The following is a 24,899-nucleotide window of genomic DNA, read 5'->3' as shown; positions in this document are numbered from 1 at the left end:
TCAGGGTTATTCATAGTTCCAGTATGGCTTTCTCCTATAAGATGGCTTGTCTTATGCTATCTTTTGACTGTACCTGTATCAGTTAACTCAACGGCGCTCACAGAACCTCAAGAATCAGAAGAAGAAGGACCAGCACTCTCTAGGGTTTGTAAACATTGAAGGCAGGGAGTCTCATCCCTAGAGATGATGATGCAGTAAGGCTGTTAGAATTCTCAGGAAAAATACTTATTTTCCTACTCTCCCCAAAAGCCAAGGCTGAGACGCCATTTTCTTTTGTGGGTCTGAGTTTTGTTTTGTTTTGTTTTGTTTTAATTTACTGACTTATATAGTGAAAGGAAACCTTTGTTTTTTTTTTTTACTACTCACATCCAACGCTTCTGACACTGAATGTGTGGGTGTTTTTCCCACACTGACCAATTTTCCCATGCCAGCTTGTCACTGACTAATTGCCCCGAGGAGCTCAAGGGTGGGTTTGGAAGCATTTAACTGTGTAAGAAATGCCATCACTGACCACCTTGACCAGACCAAGCCCCACCACAAGAGTGATGCCTATGACCTTTGCCTTATTTTTAATGCTAAGATCTCTCCAGAAGGAGCTCGGGCCTTATGACCATAACCTGCAGTGTATGTGGAAGCATGTTTTCCAACTGAGCCTGCACAAGCGAATACCCACCTCCCCCTTTTGAATAGTCATTCCCCATCTGAAATAAAAGGCCCTTGCTATCTCTTGCTCAGGGACACCACGATTTTGGAAATGATTCTGCTTGGCCTCCTGTTTGCTGCAAATATACCCTACTTTGTGTGACAACTACTTCTAGTGGAGAGTCTGATTTAACTCACCAGGAGATGAACCCACTTTGGTTTCCGTAATAAGCTGGGTGTCCCACAATTCAATGCAATTCTGACACTACCTGGAGTTAGCATCAGATCCCACAGGGTAAGAGCTCAGCCCCACAAGACTGCCCCTACTTCAGATGCCTGTTGCAAGTCTGGGTCTTCCACACTTCTGACCGACCAGCTATAAACCAGGAGTTCCCACGACCTTCTCCTTGGGTTTGATAATTTGCTAGAATGGCTCATAGAACTCAGGGAAACACTTACTGATTTGTTATAAAGGATGTTGCAAAGGATGCAGATGAATTTCCAGATGAAGAGGTCCGGAAGAGTTCTGAGCACAGGAGCTTCTGTCCCCTTGGAGTTGGGATGCACCACCCTCCCAGCACAGGTGTGTTCACCAACCTGGAATCTCTTTGAACCTTGTAGTTTATGGATTTTCATGGAGGCTTCATTACAGAGGCATGATTGATTATTAACTCTAATCTCTAGCCTCTCTCCTCTTCCCAGAGAATGGAGAGTGGGGCTGAAAGTTCCAAGCTTCTAATCATGGCTTGGTTTTTCTGGTGACCAGCCCTCATCCTGAAGTCATCTAGGAACCCACCAAGAGTTGCCGTGTTAGAACAAAAGATGCTCCCATTACCCAGGAAATCCTAAGGGATTTAGGAGCTCTATGTCTGAAACCAAGACCAGTATATATATTTCACATCTTACATACAGGAAGTAGCCATCCAGGTGTCCCACCTGCATGTGGAATCTTTGATCCATCTCCCCATCTCGTTCAGGCCCCAGGCTTTGTCTCCTGCCTTTCAAAGTCGTTAGAGTTTGGCAAGTGGCTGCCTTTTGGAAGCTTTTGTGTGTTTATTGCCTCTCATATCTTTGGATCCTTGTTGGTTTCTCAGTCTTTGTGGACTTCTCTTGCTTTCTTAAAAGTTTAAGCATGCATGTTAAATATCTTATATCACATCAGCGTATTCAAGTATTTTGTTGTCAGAAGAGTGTTCAGGATAGTACAGTGCTGTGCTGAAAACCTTAGCACTTTTTTAAATTGAGGTAGAATTCGCGTAACGTAAAACTGTTTTAAAGTCTACCATTTCATGGCATTTAGTACATTCACAGTATAACCATTTCCTCTATTTAGTTCCAAAACATTTCATTACCCCAAAAGGAAACCCCATAGCCATTAAACAGTTTCTCCTTCCTGTCTTCATCTAGTCCTAGGCAATTACCTTTCTGTTTTCTATGAATTTACCTGTCCTGGATATTTCATATAAACGGAACCATATAAAATTTGGCGTTTTGTGTCAGGCTTCTTTCACTTACCGTAATGTTTTCAAGATTCATCCATGTTGTAGCATGTATCACAATTTCATTCCTTTTATGGCCCAATAAAGTTCCATTGTATGGATATCCTGCATTTTATTTACCCCTTCATTAGTTGGTGAGCATTTGGGTTGTTTCCACCTTTTGGCTGCTGTGAATAATGCTACTATGAACATTCATGTGCAAGTTTTTGTTTGAATACTCGTGTCTGGTTCTTTTGGGTATATACCTAGGAGTAGCATTGCTAGGTCATGTAGTAACTCTATGTTTAACTTGTTGATGAACTGTCAAACTGTTTTCCGCAGTGGCTGCACCATTTTACATTCCCACCAATGTACAAGGGTTCCAATTTCTCCACTTCCTTGTCAACACTTATTTTTTTTTTTAAAGCCATTCAGTAGTTGTGAAGTGATATCTCAATATGGATTTGATTTGCTTTTCCCTAATGACTAATGATATTGAACATCTCTATATAGCTTTTTAAAACATAAACCAGATCATTTAAGGGTAAACCCTCCAGTGGCTTCCCCTCACACTTGCGATCAAACCAAACCTCCTTATTTTGGCCACAAAGCCCTTCCTGATCAGCTCCTGCCTGTCTCTCCTTACACAGCACATGCATGCTTCTCCTTGGTCCAGCTACGCTGGCTACCTTCCTGTTCTAGGACACACTGAGTTCTTTCTTGCTGGGGAGTTGTTTCATCCTTGACTCTCAGGTTTCCCGCATCTTCTAATGGGCAGCTTTTTCTTGTCACTCTGATCTTAGTATGTTACCTCCTCTGAGAGGTCTTCTTTGACTCCCTAGTCTTTAGACTTTTATCAGCCACTTTCCTATCACGTCACCATTTCATTCTCCATGCAGCACTCTGACACTTCTCCTGCCCATTTGTTCAGCTGTCTTTGGCTACTGGAATGGATGCTCCACAAAGCTTGTCTTGTGTACTGCTCAGGTTCTGGCTCCCAGAGCAGTGCCTGGCATAATGTCATCACTCAATAAAAAATATCTTTAATAAATTAATGGAGTGGCCGGCCCCGTAACTGAGTGTTTAACTCTGCACACTCCGCTTTGGTGGCCCAGGGTTTCGCCAGTTTGAATCCAGGGTGCAGACATGGCACTGCTCATCAAGCCACGCTGAGGCGGCATCCCACATGCCACAACCAGAAGGACCCACAACTAAAAATCCACAACTATGTAGCGGGGGGCTTTGAGGAGAAAAAGGAAAACTAAAATCTTAAAAAAAAAAATTAATGGATTTTACCTAGATGTTATGTGGTTTAAAATTAAAATCTTTATCCTTTGTCTGAGTTAGAGACTTTACCTTCATTTATTTTTTTCAGTTAGATGGCTGGTTGTCCGAATAACACTATAATTCATACCTTCTCCACTGGTTTCAAACACCCCTTTGTCACATTCCATATTCTGATACAAGGATGTATTTCCAGATGGTTTTCTCTTTGTTTGGTTTGTTTGTCTATCCCTGTGTTGGTATCATACTATTTTGATTACTCTGTGTTTTCATGCCTTGTAGGGATTATCAGTCAAACAGATGGCATACTCAATTTGGGTAATTTGAAGAGAGTTTAATTGAGGCAGTATTTATGTAGCGAGATATCACAGGGTTCAGAGAAACCACAGGAGCTAGTTCACTACCCTGGGCTATTAACTAATGTCCCTACACATAAATAGGCAAGAGGGAACTTTTGCCAGAACCCAAAGGAAAGAATCATGTGGAGAAGGGCGGCTTGGGAGTGGTGGTGCCTTTGGTGGCCGGAGTGAAGGGAGTAAACACCCAGACCTCCCTCCCCTCCTTTCTCCCATTTCCTGCCACTGTATCTTGTTGGCTGAACCCAATCAGAAGTGAGAGGGCGGGGCACCTGGTGGTGTGTTCTCTACAGGCCAGCCCCCAGAGCATGGAGCAGGGCAGAGAGTGTAGATGGTGGATCTGGAGGGCAAAAGAAAGGTGTCCAGCACATAGGAAAAGTCTCCAGTCAAAAATTCCCTGGCTCTTCTTACACATATACTTTGCCAGTGATCATAATCTTATTATGAAATTTGTTAACATTGAAACCAGCCTCTGTACTTGGAATCTTTTCCTGTTTTTCTATTGGTGTGTACCTCCTAGCAGCTGTTCTGTTTATTTGGAACCCATTCGCTATCTGTTTCCTTCCATCTGAAATCCAGTGTACTTACCTGGAATCCTCGATCTGTTCTCCAGTCCATGCTGAACAGTTAGATTCTGAAGCCCTGCTAATTAATGAGGCCCTTGCTCTTTGTTAGGCTCTTAGGCAGTAAAGCTATTTTGTGTAGGAAACACCTTTTCCGCCACTATGTTTCTTGTGGACTTTGAACTTCATTAGAGGTGGAGACTGGGTGTCTTCTAGTTTGCCACAGCAGAGTACAAAGATTCCAAGGCTTCCTCCAGCCTGGTGAGTGTGGTGATGACTTAAAAGTGTGTGCTCTGGGGGCTGGCCCCGTGGCCGACTGGTTAAGTTCACATGCTCCGCTTCCACTGGCCAGGGTTTTGCTGGTTCGGATCCTGGGTGCAGACCTAGCGCCACTCGTTAGGCCGTGCCGAGGCGGCGTCCCACATAGAACAAGCAGAAAGACCTACAACTAGAAAATTCAACTATGTACTGGGGGGCTTTGGGCAGAAGAAGAAGAAGGAAAAACAAAAAAAAGAAGATTGGCAACAGATGTTAGCTCAGGTGCCAATCTTTAAAAAAAAAAAAAAGTGTATGCTCTGGCCACAGGAAGGAAACGTTCCAGCATGCGTTCCTCTATTTGCTTTCTCTTCATCGTGCCCTTGGCTTTGGGCCCCCTTATTCCAACCTTAAAGAGCTGAATTTCCCTGGTACCTCTCATTTTAGTCTTTCTTATCTTGTTCTTGCCCAGCCCCAGGAGGACAATGAAAGGGGAGGATGCTTAGCCTTCTGTAAAATAAAGTGAGCTCTGATTTTGAAAGTGCAACTAGAGAAAGCCTTACTCTAATTTGAGAAGTTTAAAATCCTGCAAATCTAAAATTGGATCCTGTGAGAATAATTTGTAACCAGTTGAGAAAAAAACCTGAGAGTAAAATAGGAAGTCATCCTCTCCTGACTACTCTTCCTGTCTTTACTGTTTAGAAACTTGTAGGGTATTAAGAGTGGAAGGGACTGAGTGTCACTGAGACCATCTCCCTTCCTTTACAGATGAGGCTGCATATGTAGAAAGGGGATGATTTGCCCACACAGTGGCAACGGATGGAGCTGGAGTGAGAACCTCATTCTCCTAAGCCTACCTTCTGTTCCTTAGCCCAACTTATTTCTCATTTTTGAACCTAGGATTGATTTTCTAGCATAGATGGCTAACCTATTGTCTTTTCATGTATTGGCTCTCTAGCTAGGTTGGAAGCAAGCTGAAGGCAGTAACCAAGTTCTATACTTCTAAATCCATGTGTCTGCATGTTTAGAGTGTATGCTTTGGACTCTGGACGACCTCATTGAATGTCAGTTGAATTGACTAGATCGATGTTATTGAAGAATTAATGATTTAGGGCAAAAGGGTGAAGGAGTTACTGAAGACAAAGGCTTTTGGTAAATAAAATGTGGACAGTATTGAGTTGGGAAAAAAAGTTGCAAGAGTTCTAATGCATTAATGATCTTTGAGGATTGTCTTGACCGTTTGTTATTCACTCAGCTGAGGCCTATATGCAGGAAGAAAAGACTGTATGAGCAAGTTACACTGAGAAATGTCCATTTTTAGAGTTGGTTGGAATTTGTTTTTGAGCAGACAGAGACGCTCTCTGAGTCTCTTGGAGTCTAAGTGGCGAGTACTGGGAGAGAGGAAATATGTTATGGGCTGATAATAGGAGTTTTGCCATACGGATATTATTTCCAGAGAAGGCTTTTGAGTAAACACATTTCTTCCTGTTTTTACTTATTCAAGGGAGATGTTCAGGCCCTTTTGTTTTTCATTTTATTGAGTTGCCCTGGTTGGTGGATGCGGGAGGATTACAGTTGGAGTTGAAATTGTGGAGGGATCTCCTTCCTTAATTCCTGAGTGCTCCGTGGAGGAGTCGAGCCATCTGGATGTCAGAAGAGGAAGCTCTTAATGAGTTCCTTTTTGTTTTGCTCCAAAGACTTTTGAATTGGTTGTTAAATTCACTTTAACTTAGAAGCCTGCCTTTGCTTTGATATGCTGTAAAGGGAGGTGATTCCGAGGGCTCTTCGATGGGCATATCCACCAGCAGCTGTTAGTCTGTGTTTTGACTCACTCCCGCTGGCTCTCCACATCCACAGGCCTGCAAGTGTGTGCTGTGGGGAACTTCTGACCCATCCTTTTGGACCATTGTGCTTGATCTACACTGTTTCCAGGTGGCTTGGCCCTGCTCTGAGACAGACATCAATTGCAAAGATCAGAGTGGGCTGGCTTTTGAAGAGGTTTTTCAAATTCCGCTTTGCAATCCTGCTGAGAGATGGGGGTGCTCCTTTCATGTTTCCATTCCATCTGTCTCTTGAGACGGCCAAGGGAAGGTCTTCATGTGACCGGCGGCTGTTGATGTTGGCTGCAAATTCATTTCAAATTAATTTCTACATTTTTGTCACAGGCATCTAACAACCATTGTATTTCCTTGATCTTGACATTGCTCTAGCAACGCTACCAGGGAATGAGTAAGAAGGAGAACAGTTCTGTACATTCACGCAAGAACAATGCAAAAGTCCTCATTCATCATGGGGTTATAGCAAATGCTGGTCTTAGTTGTTTCCTTTGTTTAATATTGGGTCCTGGGTAATGGCGTGAGTATTACAGGATTGTATTAGTTATCTAGTTAAGCTTCCAGCAACGCCTCCCTACACAACCATAATACATTCAGATACGGTGGGATTCCAACTGCACCATTCCCCTATCCTTGTTTTATAGAAGAAGAAAATTTTAAAAAGAGGCTAAAATTTAACGAAATCCAATGTCAGGTATGTAAATGGGAGATGCCTTTGGTCTGCTGACTCTAAAGTCTGTTCTCTTTTCCCAATACCAGGGAGCCGTAAATGAGTCAGATTTAGCCCCCACCTGTCTTTGTTTTATTAGGATACGGCCATACCTGTTTGTTTACATATTGTCTGTGGTTGCTCTCATGCTACAAAGGCAGAGTTCAGTGGTTTCCACAGAGAACACATAGCCTACAAAGCAGAAAGTATTTAATATCCGGACCTTTAAGAAAAGAGTTTGTCTACACCTGCTGATAGTGGTCAAGCCATTAGCACATAGGACAGTTGTTCTGGCTGCGCATTGCCAGATGGCACAAAACCCAGAGTCTGTCATGTGTCTGTCTATGTCACTTTTTTTCCTTTTCCTTTTGTCTTCTAAATATTTTTGTTACGATTTTGTGGAGAGTAGTGGCTTTTACCTCTGAGTCTAAATGCCAGCTAGTAATGGTTTGATTTATTTAGTTAGAGATTTCCTGTCAGGAGTATTGTAATAGATTGTTTGAGATTCTAAATGGTTTTGTGAACTGTAAGTTTTTTAGGGGGTCTTTCTTTCTTCAGGGGGAAAAAGTCAAATAATGTAACAGTGTGATGATTTAGCGAGTCATGCTGCTCTCATTTGGAAAAGGGAAACGTCCCTGTGTTTTGGCCTGATGTTAATGTACTGTTACATTTACAACTTCTAGCCGAGGTGGGTTTGAAGAAATGTTAATATCAGTTTTATGCTCCTCAGGCTTATTGGAGCTTTGCCTAGGAGGAAGTAAGTTGTAAGGGAGTTTTCAAATGTCGGTGTACATCCGCAACACTTTGGGATACTTGCTAAAAAATGTAGATTCTTCAAACCCTCAGCCCTGGAGATTCCAAATGAGTAAGTCTGCTGTAGCTGCCTCTGATGCGTCTGAAAAAAAAGCTGCTTTGGGGAGTGGAGCGATGGCTTAATGTAGTGATTCTGGGTAGTCCGAATGAGGATAGTATCCATGACTAGTTTTTTTTTTTTTTTTTAAGATTTTATTTTCTCTTTTTCTCCCAAAGCCCCCTGGTACATAGTTGTGGATTTGTAGTTGTGGGTCCTTCTATTTGTGGCATGTGGGATGCTGCCTCAGCCAGGCTGGATGAGTGGTGCCATGTCCGCGCCCGGGATTCGAACTGGCGAAACCCTGGGCCGCCGAAGCGGAGTGCGTGAACTTAACCGCTCAGCCACAGGGCCGGCCCCCATGACTAGTTTTTTAACCCTGGTTCAGTTTACCTTAGAATGTGATATTTTAACTGTAAACTTTAAATGTTTATTTAAGTAAAACATAATAGGAAAATTATGCTGCTGTAAATGTATTTTAACTACTTCTTTCTTCCACTACCACTGATAATGATAACAGCATTTGTTTTATGCAGTGCTTTATAGTTATAGAGTTCCTCATCATACACATCTCATTTGATTTTTATGCCTCCCCTTGAAGGAGATGTGGCAAATAGTATAATTTCATTTATCAAACGAGAAAACTGAAATTGAGAAAACAAGTGATTTTTCTTTTTCTACGTGGTACGGCCGATAAGCAGTACCTGTAGAGTTCCCATACACCACTTCTAATTTCTAGTCTAGTGTTACATGCAGTGTACCATATTGTTCTTATGACAGCTATTTTGATTTTTAGAGGAAAATACCATCATTTATAACTCATTGCCTTCTGATAAGGATGAGCTGTCTGTGGTTAAATACTTTGCTGATCTCCCATAGGTGACTAAATGTGGAGGTGATCATAGGTGTGTACAGATTGGCAAATCGGTTGTCTAATAGAACATTCCTAGCACGGAAGAGGAAATCTCTCTCCTTTCTTCCACAGAAACTTTATAAGACGGGTCGGGAGATGCAGGAGAGGATCATGGACCTGCTCGTGGTGGTGGAGAATGAAGACGTAACAGTTGAGCTCATTCAAGTCAATGAGGATTTGAATAATGCCATCCTTGGATGTGAGAGGTGAGTGGATGGTGTCCCCCCTCCGACCCTCCTCCAATTCTAGTTTGGCTCCAGTTACTCAGCATTCTTATTAGAGTGCCTACAACATGAACACTCAGGAAGATCAAGAACAAGTTCAGGACCAGACCGGCTTCCTCCCAAGATAGGGAATCTGGTCCTAGCCTTCTGGGAGCTTGTGATGTGGCTTGCAAGAATGAGAGACTGCCCGAGTAGTGCTAGGAGCATTCTTGGACATTTCGGGTGGTGTAAACACCTAACCTGTAAGCAGGTCCTGGATCTTATTCACTTAATATTGTCTTCCCTGAGTGCATCATAGGCTCTCAAATAGATGAATGGTATAAACAAAGCATCTTAGTGAAAGTGAAGTTTACCCTAAGTTTGAGATGGAGAAGAACATGGAATGGTTAAGAGAAAAGCGGAGGATATTTTTGTGTTTTGCTAGGAAAGATTTGTCCTGAGCTAACATCTGTTGCCAATCTTCCTCTCTCTTTTTTTTCCCCTCCCCAAAGCCCCAGTACCTAGTTGTATATTCTAGTTGTAGGTCCTTCTAGTTCTTCTATGTGAGCCGCCACCATAGCATGGCTACTGACAGACGAGTGGTGTGGTTCTGCTCCCAGGAACCAAACCTGGGCCGCTGGAACAGAGCATGCCAAACTTTAACCATTAGGCCATCAGGGCTGGCTCAAGTGGAGGATATCTTATGTGGAGAAAATAGTCTGTACAAAACCAGAGTAGCCAGTGAGGACATTTTGTATATGAACATAGATTCTTAAAAATTTCCATTTGGAAAAGTGTGAAGGCAAAGATTTTAAATACTCATAATTTTGTCACTGATATGTTAGGTTTTTCCCTAAACTTTTTTATAGTTGTGATCCTATAAAGAACATATACTCCTATTTCTCCCTTGATTTTATTCACTGTATAGCACATATTTGTGTATCCTATGTTTTTAAATGCTTTTGATAAACGATTATTTTTATTTTATTTAAAAAAATTTTTTTTCTTTTAAAGATTTGCACCTGAGCTAACATCTGTGCCAATCTTTTTTTTCTTTTCTTTTCTCCTTCTTCTCCCCAAAGCTCCCCAGTACATAGTTGTATATTCTAGTTGTGAGTGCCTCTGGTTGTGCTATGTGGGACACCGCCTCAGCATGGCCTGATGAGCAGTGCCATGTCCGTGCCCAGGGTCCGAACCAGCGAAACCCTAGGCCGCCAAAGCAGAGCACGCAAACTTAACCACTCAGCCTTAGGGCTGGCTCCCATTATATTTAATAGCTGAATAGTGGTCCTGTTTCTCTCACAGTTCACTTATTAGGCATTTAAGTTGTTTCTAACTCATTTATTCATTCATCAAAATAACAGTCTTATAATGTATTGTAATCTATAGTCAGGTCTACAGTCAGGAAAACACCTTAAATCTTACGTATGCACACACTTGGAAATTGAAACAAGTGCAGTGAAACAAAAGTTCAGGACATCTGTTTGGTGAGAATAACAACCGGACCTAATCCAGCTTGGGAGAAGGAGAGGAAGGCTGCTCTGAGGAGGTGCTATTTGAGAACTTACCTGACCAGTAGGAGTTGATGAAACAAGGAGCAGAGTACACGGAGGTACGGTCTGTGAAGCTATGGGAAAGTACGGGAGATATGAGATTGGAGGAGCGAGTGTGCACCCAGAACCCAGCCCCGAGGACCTGCAGCATGCTTTGATTGACAGGCAGCTTTTTCCTCAGTCTTAACGTAAAGTGATGGGTAAAATAAGAACATAGCTTCAGGCAAATCTCCTGGTCTCTTTCCAAAGCTATCCCTAGGCCTTCCTATCATAGAAATTATGGAGCCTCTGAGATCTACTCACTTTTTCTGGATCCTTGTTTCTCAGTAGGAGTAGTGTTGGCATTTTGAGTGGGACAGTTTTCTCTTGTGTGGCTCCTACTCACTAAATGCTGGAAGTATTATTCCTAGTTTAAGTGGCACATCTAGACACCCTCAGGGGCACCATTTCTGTTGAGAATTACTGGGAATGTGTAATTGCACGGTGGCTGTATTTCCAACCGGCTGATAAGGAATGAGACCAGTGTAACTAACATAAGAAAGAGACATGAATAGGCCCAGCTTCAAATCTTGATGATTTCAGATAAGTTGCTTAGCTTTTTTAAGACTTACGTTTTTTCCTGTATATTAAAAAGGATAATACTACCTATTTGGAGGGGTTTTTTTGTTTGTTTTGGGGTTTTTTTTTGAGAATTAAATAATATATATAAAAGCACCCAGCAAAGTGCTAGCACATTGACACTCTTTAAATAGTAATTTCTCGTTCTCCTCCCCATTAATGTCCCACTGAGCCTTTTAATTTGTTGACTAGATTTATTTCCACTGATTATAAATGAGCCAAGAGAATCAGTGAAGTAAAACCAATAGCTATGAAATGGTAAGTTCTCTGCGTCACCACCTGCCTGTCAGGGACAGCAGCCTTTCCTATGAGGACATGACAGAGCATCGACTGAGGATGTGAGCCCAGTGACCAGCGTCGTCTTAGCATTGAACAGACTCCCAGTCCTTGCCCTTTGTTTTACGGGTATAAATCTTCATAAGCAGAAAATATCTAAGGAAAACCACATAGTTTTCAGTAGAGTGCTGCCTTCTGGTTTTTATTTTGGATAATTCTATTACAAACCATAAGACCACTAACTAAACGCTTCCTTAGAGACTGAATGTGTGTTTATTTGGTCTAATATGAAGAGATTGGATGACTTCTGTGAATGGCTCATTCTGATTCAGCTTTGAACCATATGTGTGAAAAGCAACTGCAGTAAATTGTGAGAGAGAAACCTGTCTTAAGATTCAGAGAAAAGTTCTTGCCTCTAGAAAAGATGCTAATCTAATGTATTAGTTTCCTATGGCTGCTGTAACAATTTACCACAAATTTAGTGGCTTAAAACAACATAAACTTACAGTTCCGTAAAGGGCTATCATCAAGGTATCAGCAGGGCTACAGTCCTTTTTGGAGGCCCTAGAAGTTCTGTTTCTTTAACTTTTGCAACTTCTAGAGGCTGGCCACTTTCCTTGGTTCATGGCCTCTTTCCTCCATCTTCAAAGCCAACGTCATCCAGTTGAGTCCTCTCGCACCGTATCACTCTGCTTCCTCTTCTTCCTCCTCTTCCTCCCTCTTCCACACTTAAGGACCTTTGTGATTACATTGGGGTCATCTGTATCATTCAGGGTCATCTCCCTGTTAAAGACAGCTCTCTAGCAACCTTCATTCCCCTTGCCGTTTCACTGTTCTTTTGATTAGGCTGTGGATATCTTCGGAGGGGCATCATTCTGCCTGTCACAGTCTGCCCTCTGTTCCACAAAGGTTCACATCCATTCCACATGCGAAATATTTCCACCCTATTCCAACATCCCCCAAAGTCTCTACTCATTACAACCAGGGAATACTTGTGCAAATAAGGAAATGGGGATTTGTTACTCAAGGCTTTATCTGTGAAGGTTGTTCATACCCAGCACGTAACTAACTAGCATATAAGAAATCAATGCCATAAGTACACGGAAGAAAAAACATGCGTTTTAGAAATGGAAAGTCCTGGGGCCAGCCCGGTGGCACAGTGGTTAAGTTCGCACCTTCTTCTTCGGCAGCCCGGGGTTTGCCAGTTTGGATCCCAGGTGCGGACCTACGCACCACTTGTCAAGCCACACTGTGGCAGGCATTCCACGTATAAAGTAGAGGAAGATGACCACACATGTCAGCTCAGGGCCAGTCTTCCTCAGCAAAAAGAGGAGAATTGGGCAGCAGATGTTAGCTCAGGGCTAATCTTCCTCAAAAAAACCCAAAAAACAAACAAAAACATTAAAAAAAAAAAAGAAATGGAAAATGCTTAAACTTAAGTGCATGTTCCAATTCAGTGTAAGATTTTAGACTTGTTTGGGTTCATGGAGTCAATGTGTCATACTAGTAATAATGTATGTTTCTAAAGCAGCTTTTAGTTGGCAAAGCATTTGCATATTCATCCACGTGCATTATCTATCTATATCTTGCCCCTGAGAATAACTTTTTGAGGAAATGGTTCAAATGTTGTTATTCTCTTTTAGCAGATGGAGAACTGAGGATCAGGAAGTCATACCCATGGTCATGTAGCTACTAGATAATAATGCTGACAGTTGAATCTTGGACTTCTGTCTCAAGTTCACTATCCTTTTAAACCTATTATTTACTTAAAAGTTCCTCCTTTACTCCCAGTGTAGAGCAAGGTAAAAGTAAAGTTGTAAAAGGTCAAGATTTTTAGTAGGTATCAAGTGTCTTATAAAAATGAACATAAACAGTGAAAAATGCTTTCAGTGTATTAGAGTTTTTGTGGAAAATTATAATGGCAAAGTTAGAAACAAGTATTTGAGAGAAGAATAGTTAAATGTGTGATACATTCATGAGATAAAATATGCAGCCACTAAAAATTATATTTCTGAATAACTATAAAAATGCTTACAACATAGTTGAATTAGGATATAGAATTATGGAAAGTATAATTTCAACTAAGTTTAAAATGGATTAATTTACAGGAAAAAATACTGGAAGGAAAGTCATTGTAATGTTAATAGGGGCCATTTCTAGGTGATGGAATTCTTTTCATATTTTTGATCCTTGTCCTTTTTCGCACATTTTTCTCTAAAGGCGTTATTACCTCTATAAAGTAGAAAAAAGTTATTGAAGTACTTTATTGGGAATTGAGTGGGGATGAAGCTGATTGTCTTTGTTCCTAAATATTTGCATATTAATTGTTAAATATTCTAGCATTTTCGTATCTGTTTTTCTTTTAAATACTTGCATTTTGCTAATTCAAACAGGTTTACTCGAAACCAACAAAGGATTTTGGAGCAAAATAAGAACCAGACAGAAGATGCCAATGTAAGTGAATAGAAATGTTATAAAACAATTGAACTTTTAACGAATTGTAGGTAAGAAATAATGCTTACTTCAAATAGGTCTTTCATTCATTAATGATGGAGAGGTTTTGGCGGTGTAGAGTATTTGCCTTAATAACGATGTTATTAAGTTATTAATAAGAGGTCATAAGAAGATCCTCTAATTGAGCAGGAACCTATGTAGACAGTGAGATGTGATTAGTACTAGTGTTGTCCATTGAATGGAGAATTCTCCCTCAAAATGCATCCAAATAGAATCTTCCCTTCTCCACAGGCAAGTGTTTGGAGAGAAAGCTGTGAAAAATGACCTGACACATTTTTCCTAAGTTGTGTTTTTGTTTGCTTTGCTTTCAGATTACCAGTGAACCTTCTGCCCCGTCCTGTGATCTCCTTGACCTGAGTCCCAGCCCCCCGAAGCCGAGGGCCACTCTGAGAGAACTCAACTCCGTGAATGCTCAGCTCTCAGACCTAAGTAAATAAGCACGTGGGCCTTTTCAGACCAGCAGAAGAGCTTGATGTGAAACAGTTCTCCTTGGTTTCATGACTAAATGCAACCTGAGAAGGACTGAAGTCTGTCTGAATATCAGAGAACTATATCAGGGGATGTAATTGCTTCTTGGCAAACGGTTGGGTTATTTGCAGTACAGGAATGGATGTGTCTGGGGAAGAGGTCCTTGAAACTCATCCCACTGGTTAGAATCTCATGGGATTTACCTGGCCTGCTTTATCGAGGTTGTTCCTCTCCATGGCCAATACTTAAATCTACTCTGAACCCACGCACTATTATCTATGGGTTTCTCTGCTATGCTATAGCGTCAGGTAAGGGCATATTTGATGCAGATGGAGAAATTCAGGAATTATGAGGCCTGGTCCACATGGTGGGGAGATGTAAAAGGGAAAACACAGACTTTTGAGTCAAAGAATGCCAAGCTGAAATCCCGGTTCTGTCACATCTTAGCCACCAGACCATTGAGACTTTCCTACCTTAAACAGTGAGAACGGTAGTTGCTCTAATGAGTTGCTGTGAAGATAAATGAATAATGTTTATAAAATGCATTGTAGGCTTAGAGTTACCTATGTTACCTGTCTTATTTGTTATCTCCTACTATCCTTATTCCCAAAAAGTTTGGGTAAATTACAAAATTAAGGATGATGAAAAATGCTGAAACCCAGAAGTTTTTGCCAAACTAAAATCAGTTTGTTTTTCTCTTCTGTTAGCAGGTTTTTCCAGAGTCAAAATATTCAGTATCACTGAATTTGTGGTTTCCTTATAACTTCCCCTATTTCTAAAATGTTGGCTGCTTGCTTATTTAGACCAGTGGAACGTGTGGAGTCTGTTACATGGAAGAGTTATTCTTGAGTTTTTATCAGGCATTTTTAGAGGGGAGGAAATGATTATTCCCTTTGGGGCGTCTCACCTAGGATTGTAGGAAGTTAAGAGCTTGGGGAGGTGAAGGTGGAGCTCTGTACATACCATAGCTTTAAAACTTGTGTGCTTGGCAGAAGCGTACAGGTAAAATCTCTTCCATTCTGGATCAGCTTGGGAGTTTAGAAAACCCAATAAAATAACGTTTGTTACCTTTTCAATAACCTCTTTTTGTGGCAGGGGATTTCTCTCTTTCTAATGGTAAAAATGATACTTTTTAATTTCTGGTTGAGGAAATCCCATGATTTTGTGGTGACAGAAACCTCTCTCTTTAATTTGTTTTTTTGTTTGTTTTTTTACTGTGGAAAATCCCACAGAACTGACTGACAAAATGTTTTGAAGCCACACAGCAAATCTATTTTGTATTCTAGATTTCACTTCTCCAAGTCCTGCTGTAACGAACAACGTGAAACCTAGTCTTTGTCCACAGATGGATTTGCTAGCCTTGGAAAATACAGAAACATCCCTGTAAGTATGTCAGTAATGCTCCGGAACTGATACCATCTCATGGTGATTCCTCATATTTAAGAAAACATGACATAATAGAAAAAGTAGAGGCTTAGGAGTCAAACAGACCTGAGTCAGAATCTCAGTGCTACTTCCTACTATCTGTGTGACCTTGGATGAGCAACTTAACCAGTGGAAGCTTTCATTTTTCTTCTAAGAATATTTCTTAGGATTCTTATGAAGATTCAGTGAGATGTTATATGTCAAACTCCAGTATAGCTCTTGGTACATAATAAGCCTTCAATCAGTTGTCTTTGTTTCTGTTATTTTTTAGTGATAATAGAAGGTAGGGGGACTACAATGACAAAGGTAGGGGAAGAGAAATGAGGTTTAAAATTGTTAAGAGTAACAGCCACACCGATTACACAGCACTTGCTGTGTGCCAGGCACTTTGCTAAGCTGTTTTTGTTTATTTCATTTAATCTTTGCAAACGTTCTTGGGTCAGTTCTGTTGTTATTCCTATTTTAGAGGAGAAAAGGCTGAGACTTAGGGAATGGAACTTGCCCCAGTTCATTTAGCTATCAAGGAGCGGGTCTGATGAACTGAGAGTTCACCAGAAAAGAATACAAACGACCCTTAAACATATGCAATGATGCTCAACCTTACTTATAGTTACATATAAATATATATGTAATAAGTATAATATAAATTCAACTACAATGAGAGTATTTTTTAACCTCACAGACTGGCAAAAGTCCAAATGTTTGATAACGTGCTTTGTTGCCTGTGGAAAGACAGATGCTATCACAAAATTATACAGTTCTTATAAGGGGCAAGTGGCAATATCTATTAAAATTATAAATGTGTTTACCTTGGAACCTGCGATCTCATTTCTGGGAATTCTCACCTCTGCAAGATGAGTTGTTTACAAGATTATTCTTTACCACATTTGGGCAAGAGCTAATAATTGGAAACAATTCAAGTACCCATCAGTTGGGGACTGGTTAAATAAACATCTATGCAGTGTATTACTATATAGCTAGGGAAAAAAAAGTAGGCTCTTTATATGAGGAACAACCACTAATGTATTTATTATTAAGTGAAACAAAAAGGTGCAAAGTAGTGTGTGTATACTATATTGCATTTGTGTAAGAAAGTGAGAAATAAGAATATGTATTATTTGCCTCTATTTGCATGAAGAATGCAAGAAGGATGCAGAAGAAGCTAAAAAGCATGGTTCCCTAAGGTCAGGGAGGGGCAGGATAGGGTGGATAGAGCTAAAAATACACAGAAGTTGGATTTGCCTTATACCAAAGCCTATATTGTTTTTTTTCATTTAAATGTGTACATTTTAGCTAATAGGCAATGCATTTCCATGATTCAAATATCAAAACAATATAAAAAGTTGTACAGAGACTATTACTTTTCTTTGTTTTTTTTGGTTGGGTGGTGAGGAAGATTTGCCCTGAGCTAACATCTGTTGCCAATCTGCCTCTTTTTCTGCTTGAGGACGTTTAGCCCTGAGCTAACAGCTGTGCCAGTCTGTTTTGTATGCGGGTCACTGCACCAGCATGGCTGACGAGTGGTGTAGGTCCACACCTGGGATCCAAACCCGTGAACCCCGGGCCACCGAAGCAGAGCACGCACACAGAATTTAACCACTAGGCCACAGGGCAGCCCCCAACAATTACTTTTCTTTATTAAAAAAAGAGTAGGGGCAGAGGGGTAGAAAGGAGAATGAGAAAGCACAATCAAATTGGGGAGAAAAGCAGAAAAAAAAAAAAAAAAGCATAAGGGAAGAAGAGGAGTAAGGAAAGATTCATGTGCCAGGACACAATAGAGTCAATGGCTATCTCATGAACCACTAAGTTGGGTAAGAGCCTTAGGTTGGCTTCCTCTGGTGTGATGCAAGTAAGTGCTGAAATGTAGGCAGATCTCCAGTGAAGTTGCTTAGGAAGTAATGTAGTCTAAAGTAGCTGATGCTGTTTTCCTTTATCCTGCAAATCTTATTGGCTAATATGAGAAAGAAGAGGATATAGAGGAAATCCCATTATAAAAATTGTGTCTGTAAAACTCATAAAAAGATGAATCCTAGCTAGTAGCTGCTTATTTTAATCTGTACTCTTGTGGATGTCATTCTTTGGTAGGCATAAAAACCATTTGGGTGACTTAAAAGGTAAAGTTGCTGGGCCTCAGAAATTCTGATTCAGTAGCAGGAATCTTTGATTTTAAAAGGCATCCCAGTGGAATCATAAAGCAGTAGTTTGCCAGTCATACATTAGACATCCTATAATGGTCATCCACTCAAGATCCAGATATCAAAATAATTATAATAGTGCTTGGAATTCACTGGAATGAAAGATACTCTTTAATATTAATAATATTTTGTTTTCTATACTATCTTTCTAAGCCTTTTGTGTCTATTTTGTTCTAATTTTCAAAAAAGCTTAATTAGAGGGTCCCTGACTTAGGATGGTGGTTTGAATTACGATTTTTCAACTTTACGATGTGCAGAAGCTGTACACGTTTAGTAGAAACCACATTTTGAGTTTTGATCTTTTCCTGGGCTAGCAGTCTGCAATATGATACTCTCTTGTGATGCTGGGCAGTGGCAGCGAGCTGCAACTCCCAGTCAGCTATGCGATCTTGAGGGTAAACAACCGATATATTTACAACCATTCTGTACCCTTACCACCATTTTGTTTTTCACTTTCAGTACAGCATTCAATAAATTACATGAGATATTCAACACTTTATTATAAAACAGACTTCGTGTTAGATGATTTTGTCCAACTGTAGGCTAATGCAAGTGTTCTGAGCATGTTTAAGGAAGGCTAGATTAATCTATGATGTCTGGTAGGTTTTTGGCTTAAGTTATTTTCAACATATGATGAGTTTATCAGGCATAACCCCATTGTAAGTCAAGGAAGATCTGTACATGACTGAAACTGTGATTAGACCAATTTTTTACAGTGTCAGAAATTGAAGGACTAAAGCTGCCTAGGACATGTATCTACGTTAAATTATATGCTGAAGATTACGTATGAGAGGCAAAATCAGTCACAATAATGCCTTATGGTCTTGAGATTTTTCCACCCCTCTGTGTTTGCAGTTTAATTTGTTTACCATCACAGAACAAATGAGTGATGGAATTATTCATAAGAGAAAGGATCCTTGAAAAACAATGATAATGGTGGGATAAAGTCATAGGTCATATATATTTATAACCCACTTATTATCAGGCAGCACACTAAGAAGAATAAGAAATGTTTACTAATTACTTACCAGTGCTCCCAATAGACCTATGAGGTGGCCTCCCGTGTCATTCTCATTGTAAAAATAATAAACCAAGGCTGAGGAAGATTAACTTGCTAAAATTTGCCCAACTAATGCAGAAACAGGATTCAAATTCAAGTGGATCTGATTTCAGTACCTGCTCTCTTTTTTCTTTCTGTAATTTAATTTTATTTTTAAAATTTCCATATATTAAAATTGACCCTTTTTCCCGTTTGATGTACAGTTCTATGAATTCTAACATATCCTGGGCCACCAAAGCAGAGCGCGCGAACTTAACCACTCGACCACGGGGCCGGCCCCCATCTTTACTTTTAACTTAACTATCTTGATATATTTGAAGTGCGTTTCTTGTAGATGGCGTATAGTTGGGTCATGCAGTTTTATACATTCTCATAATTTCTGTCCTTAATTGCTATTTTAGGCCATTTACATTTAATTTAATTATAGGTTTGGATTTAGGGCTACCATTGTGTAATGTGTTTTCTGTTTGTTCCCTTTCTTTTTCTTCTGTTTCCTCTTTCCTGCAGTCTTTGGGATTATTGGAATGTTTTCAGTATTCCATTTTATCTCCTGTGATTTTGACTATAACTTTGTGTGTATAGTTTTTATATGGGGAGGGGGGCTGGTTGCTCTAGGGATTGAAGTATATGTATTTACCTTTTTAGTTTACTTAGAACCAACATTTTACCTCTTGAAGTGAAATGTAGAAAACTTAGACATACATCCTCCTTTATATTGTAGTTATGGCAGATATTACATCTGTATACATTGGGGAGAAAACCACCACCAATGTTATCATTTTTGCTTGCAACCCTCAAATATATTTTAAAGAAGTTGAGAGGAATAATCTATTATATTTACCCAATATTCGCTATTTCTGTTGCTCATATATTCTTCCGGTATAATTTCCCTTCTCTCCGAAGTATTTCCTTTAGCAATTCTCCTGGAACCAGTTTTTGGCAGTGAAAATCTGTTCGTTTTACTTCATGTGAGAATGTCTTTATTTCTTTTCTTTTTTTTTGAGGAAGATTAGCCCTGACCTAACTGCTGGCAGTCCTCCTCTTTTTGCCAAGGAGGACTGGCCCTGAGCTCACATCCGTTCCCATCTGCCTCTACTTTATATGTGGGACGCCTACCACAGCCATGTCCGCACCCTGGATCCAAACTGGCGAACCCAGGGCCACCGGAGCAGAATGTGCGCACTTAACCACTGCACCACCAGCCAGCCCCCTCTTTATTTCATTTTTGTTCCTGGAGGATATTTTCAGTGGATATAGAATTCTGGGTTGACAGTTCTTTTCAGCAGTTTCTAAATGTTGCTCCACTCTCCTCTGGCCCAAATGGTTTCTAATGAGAAAACTACATTCATTCAAATTGTTGTTCCCCTAGAGATAATGTGTTCTTTTCTCTGGCTGTGCCTTCAGGAAATTTTCTTTTCTAATTTTGAATGGTTTGATTATGATATGTCTGGGTATGGATTTCTTTTGGTTTATTCTGTTTGGGGTTTGCTGAGTTTATTAGTTTCCCGTGGCTACCATAAAAAAAAAAATTACCACAAACTAGGCAGTTTAAAACCACGGGAATTTATTTTCTCATATTTCTGGAGTCCAGGAGTCTGAGCTTCAGCAGGGCGACATTCCCTCTGGGGCTTTTCGGGGAGAAGCCATTTTTCCTCTTCCAGATGCTGGCGACTTTTTGTACTCCTTGGCTTCCTTTGCTTTGGCCACATCACTCCACTCTGTGCCTCCACCTTCACATTACCTTCTCCTTTGTGTGTCTCAAATCTCTTTCTGATTTTCTCATTTGAGGTCACTTGTCATTGGATTTAAGGCCCACTTGAATAATACAGGATATCATCATCTCAAGATCTTTAACTTAATTACATCTGCAAAGACCCTTTTTTTCCAATAAGGTAACATTCATAGGTTCCAAGAATTAGGACAAGGACATAACTTTTTGGGGAGCCATTCAACCTACTACACTGAACTTCTTGAATCTATGTGTTTATGTCTTTCACCAAATTTGTGAAGTTTTCAGCCTTTATATTTTCAAATATCTTTTCAGCCCTACACACTTTCTGCTGTCCTTTTGGAACTCGTTGTTGTTATTGAGGTCATAATAGTTTATAACATTGTGAAAGTTCAGTTGTATGTTGTTATTTGTCAGTCACCATATATATGTGCCCCTTTGCCTGGGGTTTTGGGTGTGAGAGAACAGAGAGGGGAGGGAAAAAAGAGGTGAGAGATTTCCACACGCTTTCTGAGCATTGGAATTTCCCTTTCCTGCTCCTCGAGTAAGAACAAGGGAGCATCTCTTGGAGCTCTGTCTGTCCTCACTGCCCTCTTTCGCATTTTAGGTTGCATTGCATTCAGGTTAGGGAATACCACAGGGGCGAAAAATGGTAAGTTCACCAGTGATTCAGCGATCTGGTCTTTTTTCCCAGTTAGCCTGTAACTATTTACATTTCAGTTCTCAAATATTTGCCCCATACATTCTGTCCAGGTTTTATTATTGCATTCAGTACGAGAGACAGGGTGAAGTGTGTTTACTCCATCTTACCCAGAACTGTCCCACTTCTTTCTTTCTTTCTTTTTTTGAGGTAGATTAGCCCTAAGCTAACATCTGCCACCAATCCTCCTCTTTTTGCTGAGGAAGACTGGCCCTGAGCTAACATCTGTGCCCATCTTCCTCTACTTTATATGTGGGATGCCTACCACAGCATGGCGTGCCAAGCGGTGCCATGTCCGCACCCAGGATCAGAACTGGGGAACCCCGGGCCATTGAAGTGGAATGTGTGAACTTAACTGCTGCACCACTGGGCCGGCCCCCCGCTATTTCTTTCTTAAGCTCCACTTTGCATTGCCTCTCATCCTTCAGGGATTGATAGCGTGGTGGCTGGTCTGAGGGAAAGATCGAAGGCTCTGTTTTTGCTTGTGTACCATGCACCCTCCAGGGTCTCAGGGCTACCACTGCCCAGGGACAGTGCTTTTTCTTTACTCTTTTTGGTATTTGGGCATCGTGACCTGGGGGGCACTGAAACCAGATGGCAATTGTTATAGAAATTTAATGCTTTTGTGCAGTCTAAAGGTACATTTTAAGTTTTGTTTTTAGACTAAGAAAGCCATCTTACTTTCTGCATTTGTGTTCTCACTGTAGGGTAATCATGCTGTGTTATCACACTATCCTAGGTTTGCTCAAAGGACCAGCCAAAACCTCTCCTCAAGTCATGCATATGAGAATGTGAGTAATGAACCCTTCCCTGACAGTGCTCCTAGTCGGCAGATTCTCCTGGCCAGAACGACCTCCTGCTTGTTAGTTCTCCTGTTCTGCTCAATATTTCTTTGTCTGTCTAATGTATCGATACTGGCTTTGTTAGGACTTTCCCTTGTCTTCTTTTAACCTTTCGACGTTGACAAGTTGAGTCTCACTTCTCTTAGAAAGATGGTTAAGGATCAAAATTCCTTTAGAGTTGTTTATATTTGCTGTCTCCAGTTTCTTTCTTCTCCTCCTCTTTGACAGACTCCAGACAGGCTCTCATCCCAACCACTTTACTGGCATAGCTCTTGTCAAAGTCACCAGTGACTGCCATGTTGCTAAATCTAGTCCTGCCATGCTCAGTCCTCATCTTACCTGATTTATCAGCAGCAAGTGACAAAGTCAGTCACTTCCTCCTTTTTGCACATGTGGCTTTCAGATACCACTCATTTTTCTTCTCTTGCCTCACTTCCATTTCTTCACCCATCTCCTTTGCTGGTCCCTCCTCCTCTCCTGGCTTTTCAATGTTGGACCTCAGGGTTCAGGCTTCAGACTTCTCTGTCCATATTCATTCCTCTGTGGTCTTTTGGTCTCATCTCTTGAAATACTATTCAAATTCTGACAACTTACAAGTTGGTGTCTCTAGCCTATACCCCTCCCTGGAAAGCAGAACTCACATGTCCACTTCCCACTTAACATCTCTTGATTTCTTTGCAGCCCCGGCTCCCAACCTGCTCTTCCTACGGTCTTCCCCACCTCCGTAAATGACCACTCCACTATTTCAATTGCTCAGATGAAAAACCTTAGAAAATAGTGCTTGAATTTTACCTTTTTACCTTCAAAATATATCTTATTATCCAGCCACTTCTCACCATCTCCACTTCTATATCCCAGTCCCAGCCACCATCAGATGGACATTGCAGGGGCCTCCTAGGAGTTGCCCTTCGTCAGCCTTCACCTCTCTCTTCGCCCCCCGCCCCCACCTCACAATCTGTTCTCAAAACAGAAACCAGTGCAATCGTTTTTAAAAAGTAAAGTCATATTATGTTACTCGTCTGCTCTAAACCCATCTACGATTTTCTTCCTCACTCCATTTTACATAGTAAAAGCATTAAATGCTGATCTTCTCCCTCCCCTTACTTCTCCAACCTCACCTCTTGCCTCCCTCCCTTGGCTCACTCGGCTCCAGCCACACTGGCCTCTCCTGCTTCAGAGCATCTGATCTTGTGTCCCCTCCGATAATCACCAGGCCCACCTCAGTCGGGGCTCTGCTCATTGTCCCCAGTGGTGAGCCTTCCCTGACCGCTACAAGCAGAGCAGTATCCCACCCCGCCTCCTCTGCCTCCCCTGCCTCCTCTGCCTCCCCTGCCTCCCTTCTCCGTTACCTTGCTTTTTTCTTAGAGCACTTGCCATCTGACATCCGTTTACATTTGTGGATTGTCTGCTCCATGAGGGCAGGGATTTGTCCTGTTTTATTTATTGCTTTATTTATAGCACCCGGTAGGTGCCCAGGACGTTTGTGAAATGAATGAGGAAAATTACAAGAAGAAAGAGATTTCTAATTAAGACCTTAATCTTTATCAGTCCTGATTTGATAGCATCACCTTCTGCCTTTCTTTAGTTAAGATTGGTTTTTGTCCTGTTTGAAGCTGAGGTTTTATATTCAATGTGGAACTACAGAATCTGGACTGAGCCACATATTCCTGCTGCTTTTTTTTAAAGCAACACTGTTTTAAAAAAACAATTTACCTTTTATGAGAAATGAAGTGCAATGGGGCTGAAATCAGACAGAAAAGCAATAAATTGTGTAAGCAGTTATTACCTAAAAAACTAAAGTAATAGTTAATAATTACTAATTCTTGTCCAGTTGAGGGTATATGCTTCTTGGAATAGTGCCACTTGGAAGCCTAGGAATCTAAAGAATAAGAAAAGCTTAATGTAGAATGTTTATTTGAACATGTGCTATACCTTCTTCAGTTTCCAGAACATTCAAATTCAGTGTTACTACAGCCGGTTAGTCTACAGACCATTCCAGCAACACCATCAAACCAGACACTGCCGTCCTTGCCCGGCAATCACCCAGGTACTTGAGACCTTATTATTTGCATCAAGTAAGGAAACTTGTGGGAATATATGAGTCTGCCAGACTTATTGGTAATTGAAAATAGATATGTAGAGGAGAAAAATTAGTTCATTTGCTTTTGTGTGGTGTTTTTTTTTGTTTTTGTTTTTGTTTTTGTTTTTGTTTTGGTGAGGAAGATTGGCCCTGAGCTAACATCTGTGCTAATCTTCCTCTACTTTGTATGTGGGATGCCACCACAGCATGGTTTGATGAACGGTGTGTAGGTCTGTGCCGGGGATCTGAAACCATGAACCCTGGGCCCCTGAAGCAGAGTGCACGAACTTAACCACTATGGCACCAGGCCAACCCCACAGAGGAGTTCATTTGCATTTTTAAGTGACATGA

General features: G+C 40.9%; 1 protein-coding gene across 4 annotated transcripts in view; it reads left to right on the top strand.

The window, feature by feature from the left end:
- Nucleotides 1–24,899, top strand: part of TOM1L1 (target of myb1 like 1 membrane trafficking protein) — a 61,767-nt gene that overhangs the window by 31,258 nt on the left and 5,610 nt on the right. The window contains exons 8-13 of one of the 4 annotated variants that reach the window (XR_006890585.1): nucleotides 8,958–9,091; nucleotides 13,929–13,989; nucleotides 14,361–14,478; nucleotides 15,804–15,900; nucleotides 22,334–22,417; nucleotides 24,410–24,515. Coding sequence is in view for 2 of the 4 variants with exons in the window: in XM_046675299.1 (XP_046531255.1) it covers nucleotides 8,958–9,091; nucleotides 13,929–13,989; nucleotides 14,361–14,478; nucleotides 15,804–15,900; nucleotides 22,366–22,417; nucleotides 24,410–24,515 (568 nt within the window). In the remaining 2 variants the exon portion in view is untranslated. The remainder of the gene's footprint in view (nucleotides 1–8,957; nucleotides 9,092–13,928; nucleotides 13,990–14,360; nucleotides 14,479–15,803; nucleotides 15,901–22,333; nucleotides 22,418–24,409; nucleotides 24,516–24,899) is intronic. The other 3 variants (XM_046675299.1, XR_006890586.1, XM_046675300.1) reach the window with 3 other exon arrangements.

The sequence above is a fragment of the Equus quagga genome, chromosome 11, assembly GCF_021613505.1.
Source record: "Equus quagga isolate Etosha38 chromosome 11, UCLA_HA_Equagga_1.0, whole genome shotgun sequence".
Classification (NCBI taxonomy): Eukaryota; Metazoa; Chordata; class Mammalia; order Perissodactyla; family Equidae; genus Equus; species Equus quagga.
Note: the sequence above shows the minus strand (reverse complement) of the source record. Positions and strands in the feature narration are given on the sequence as shown.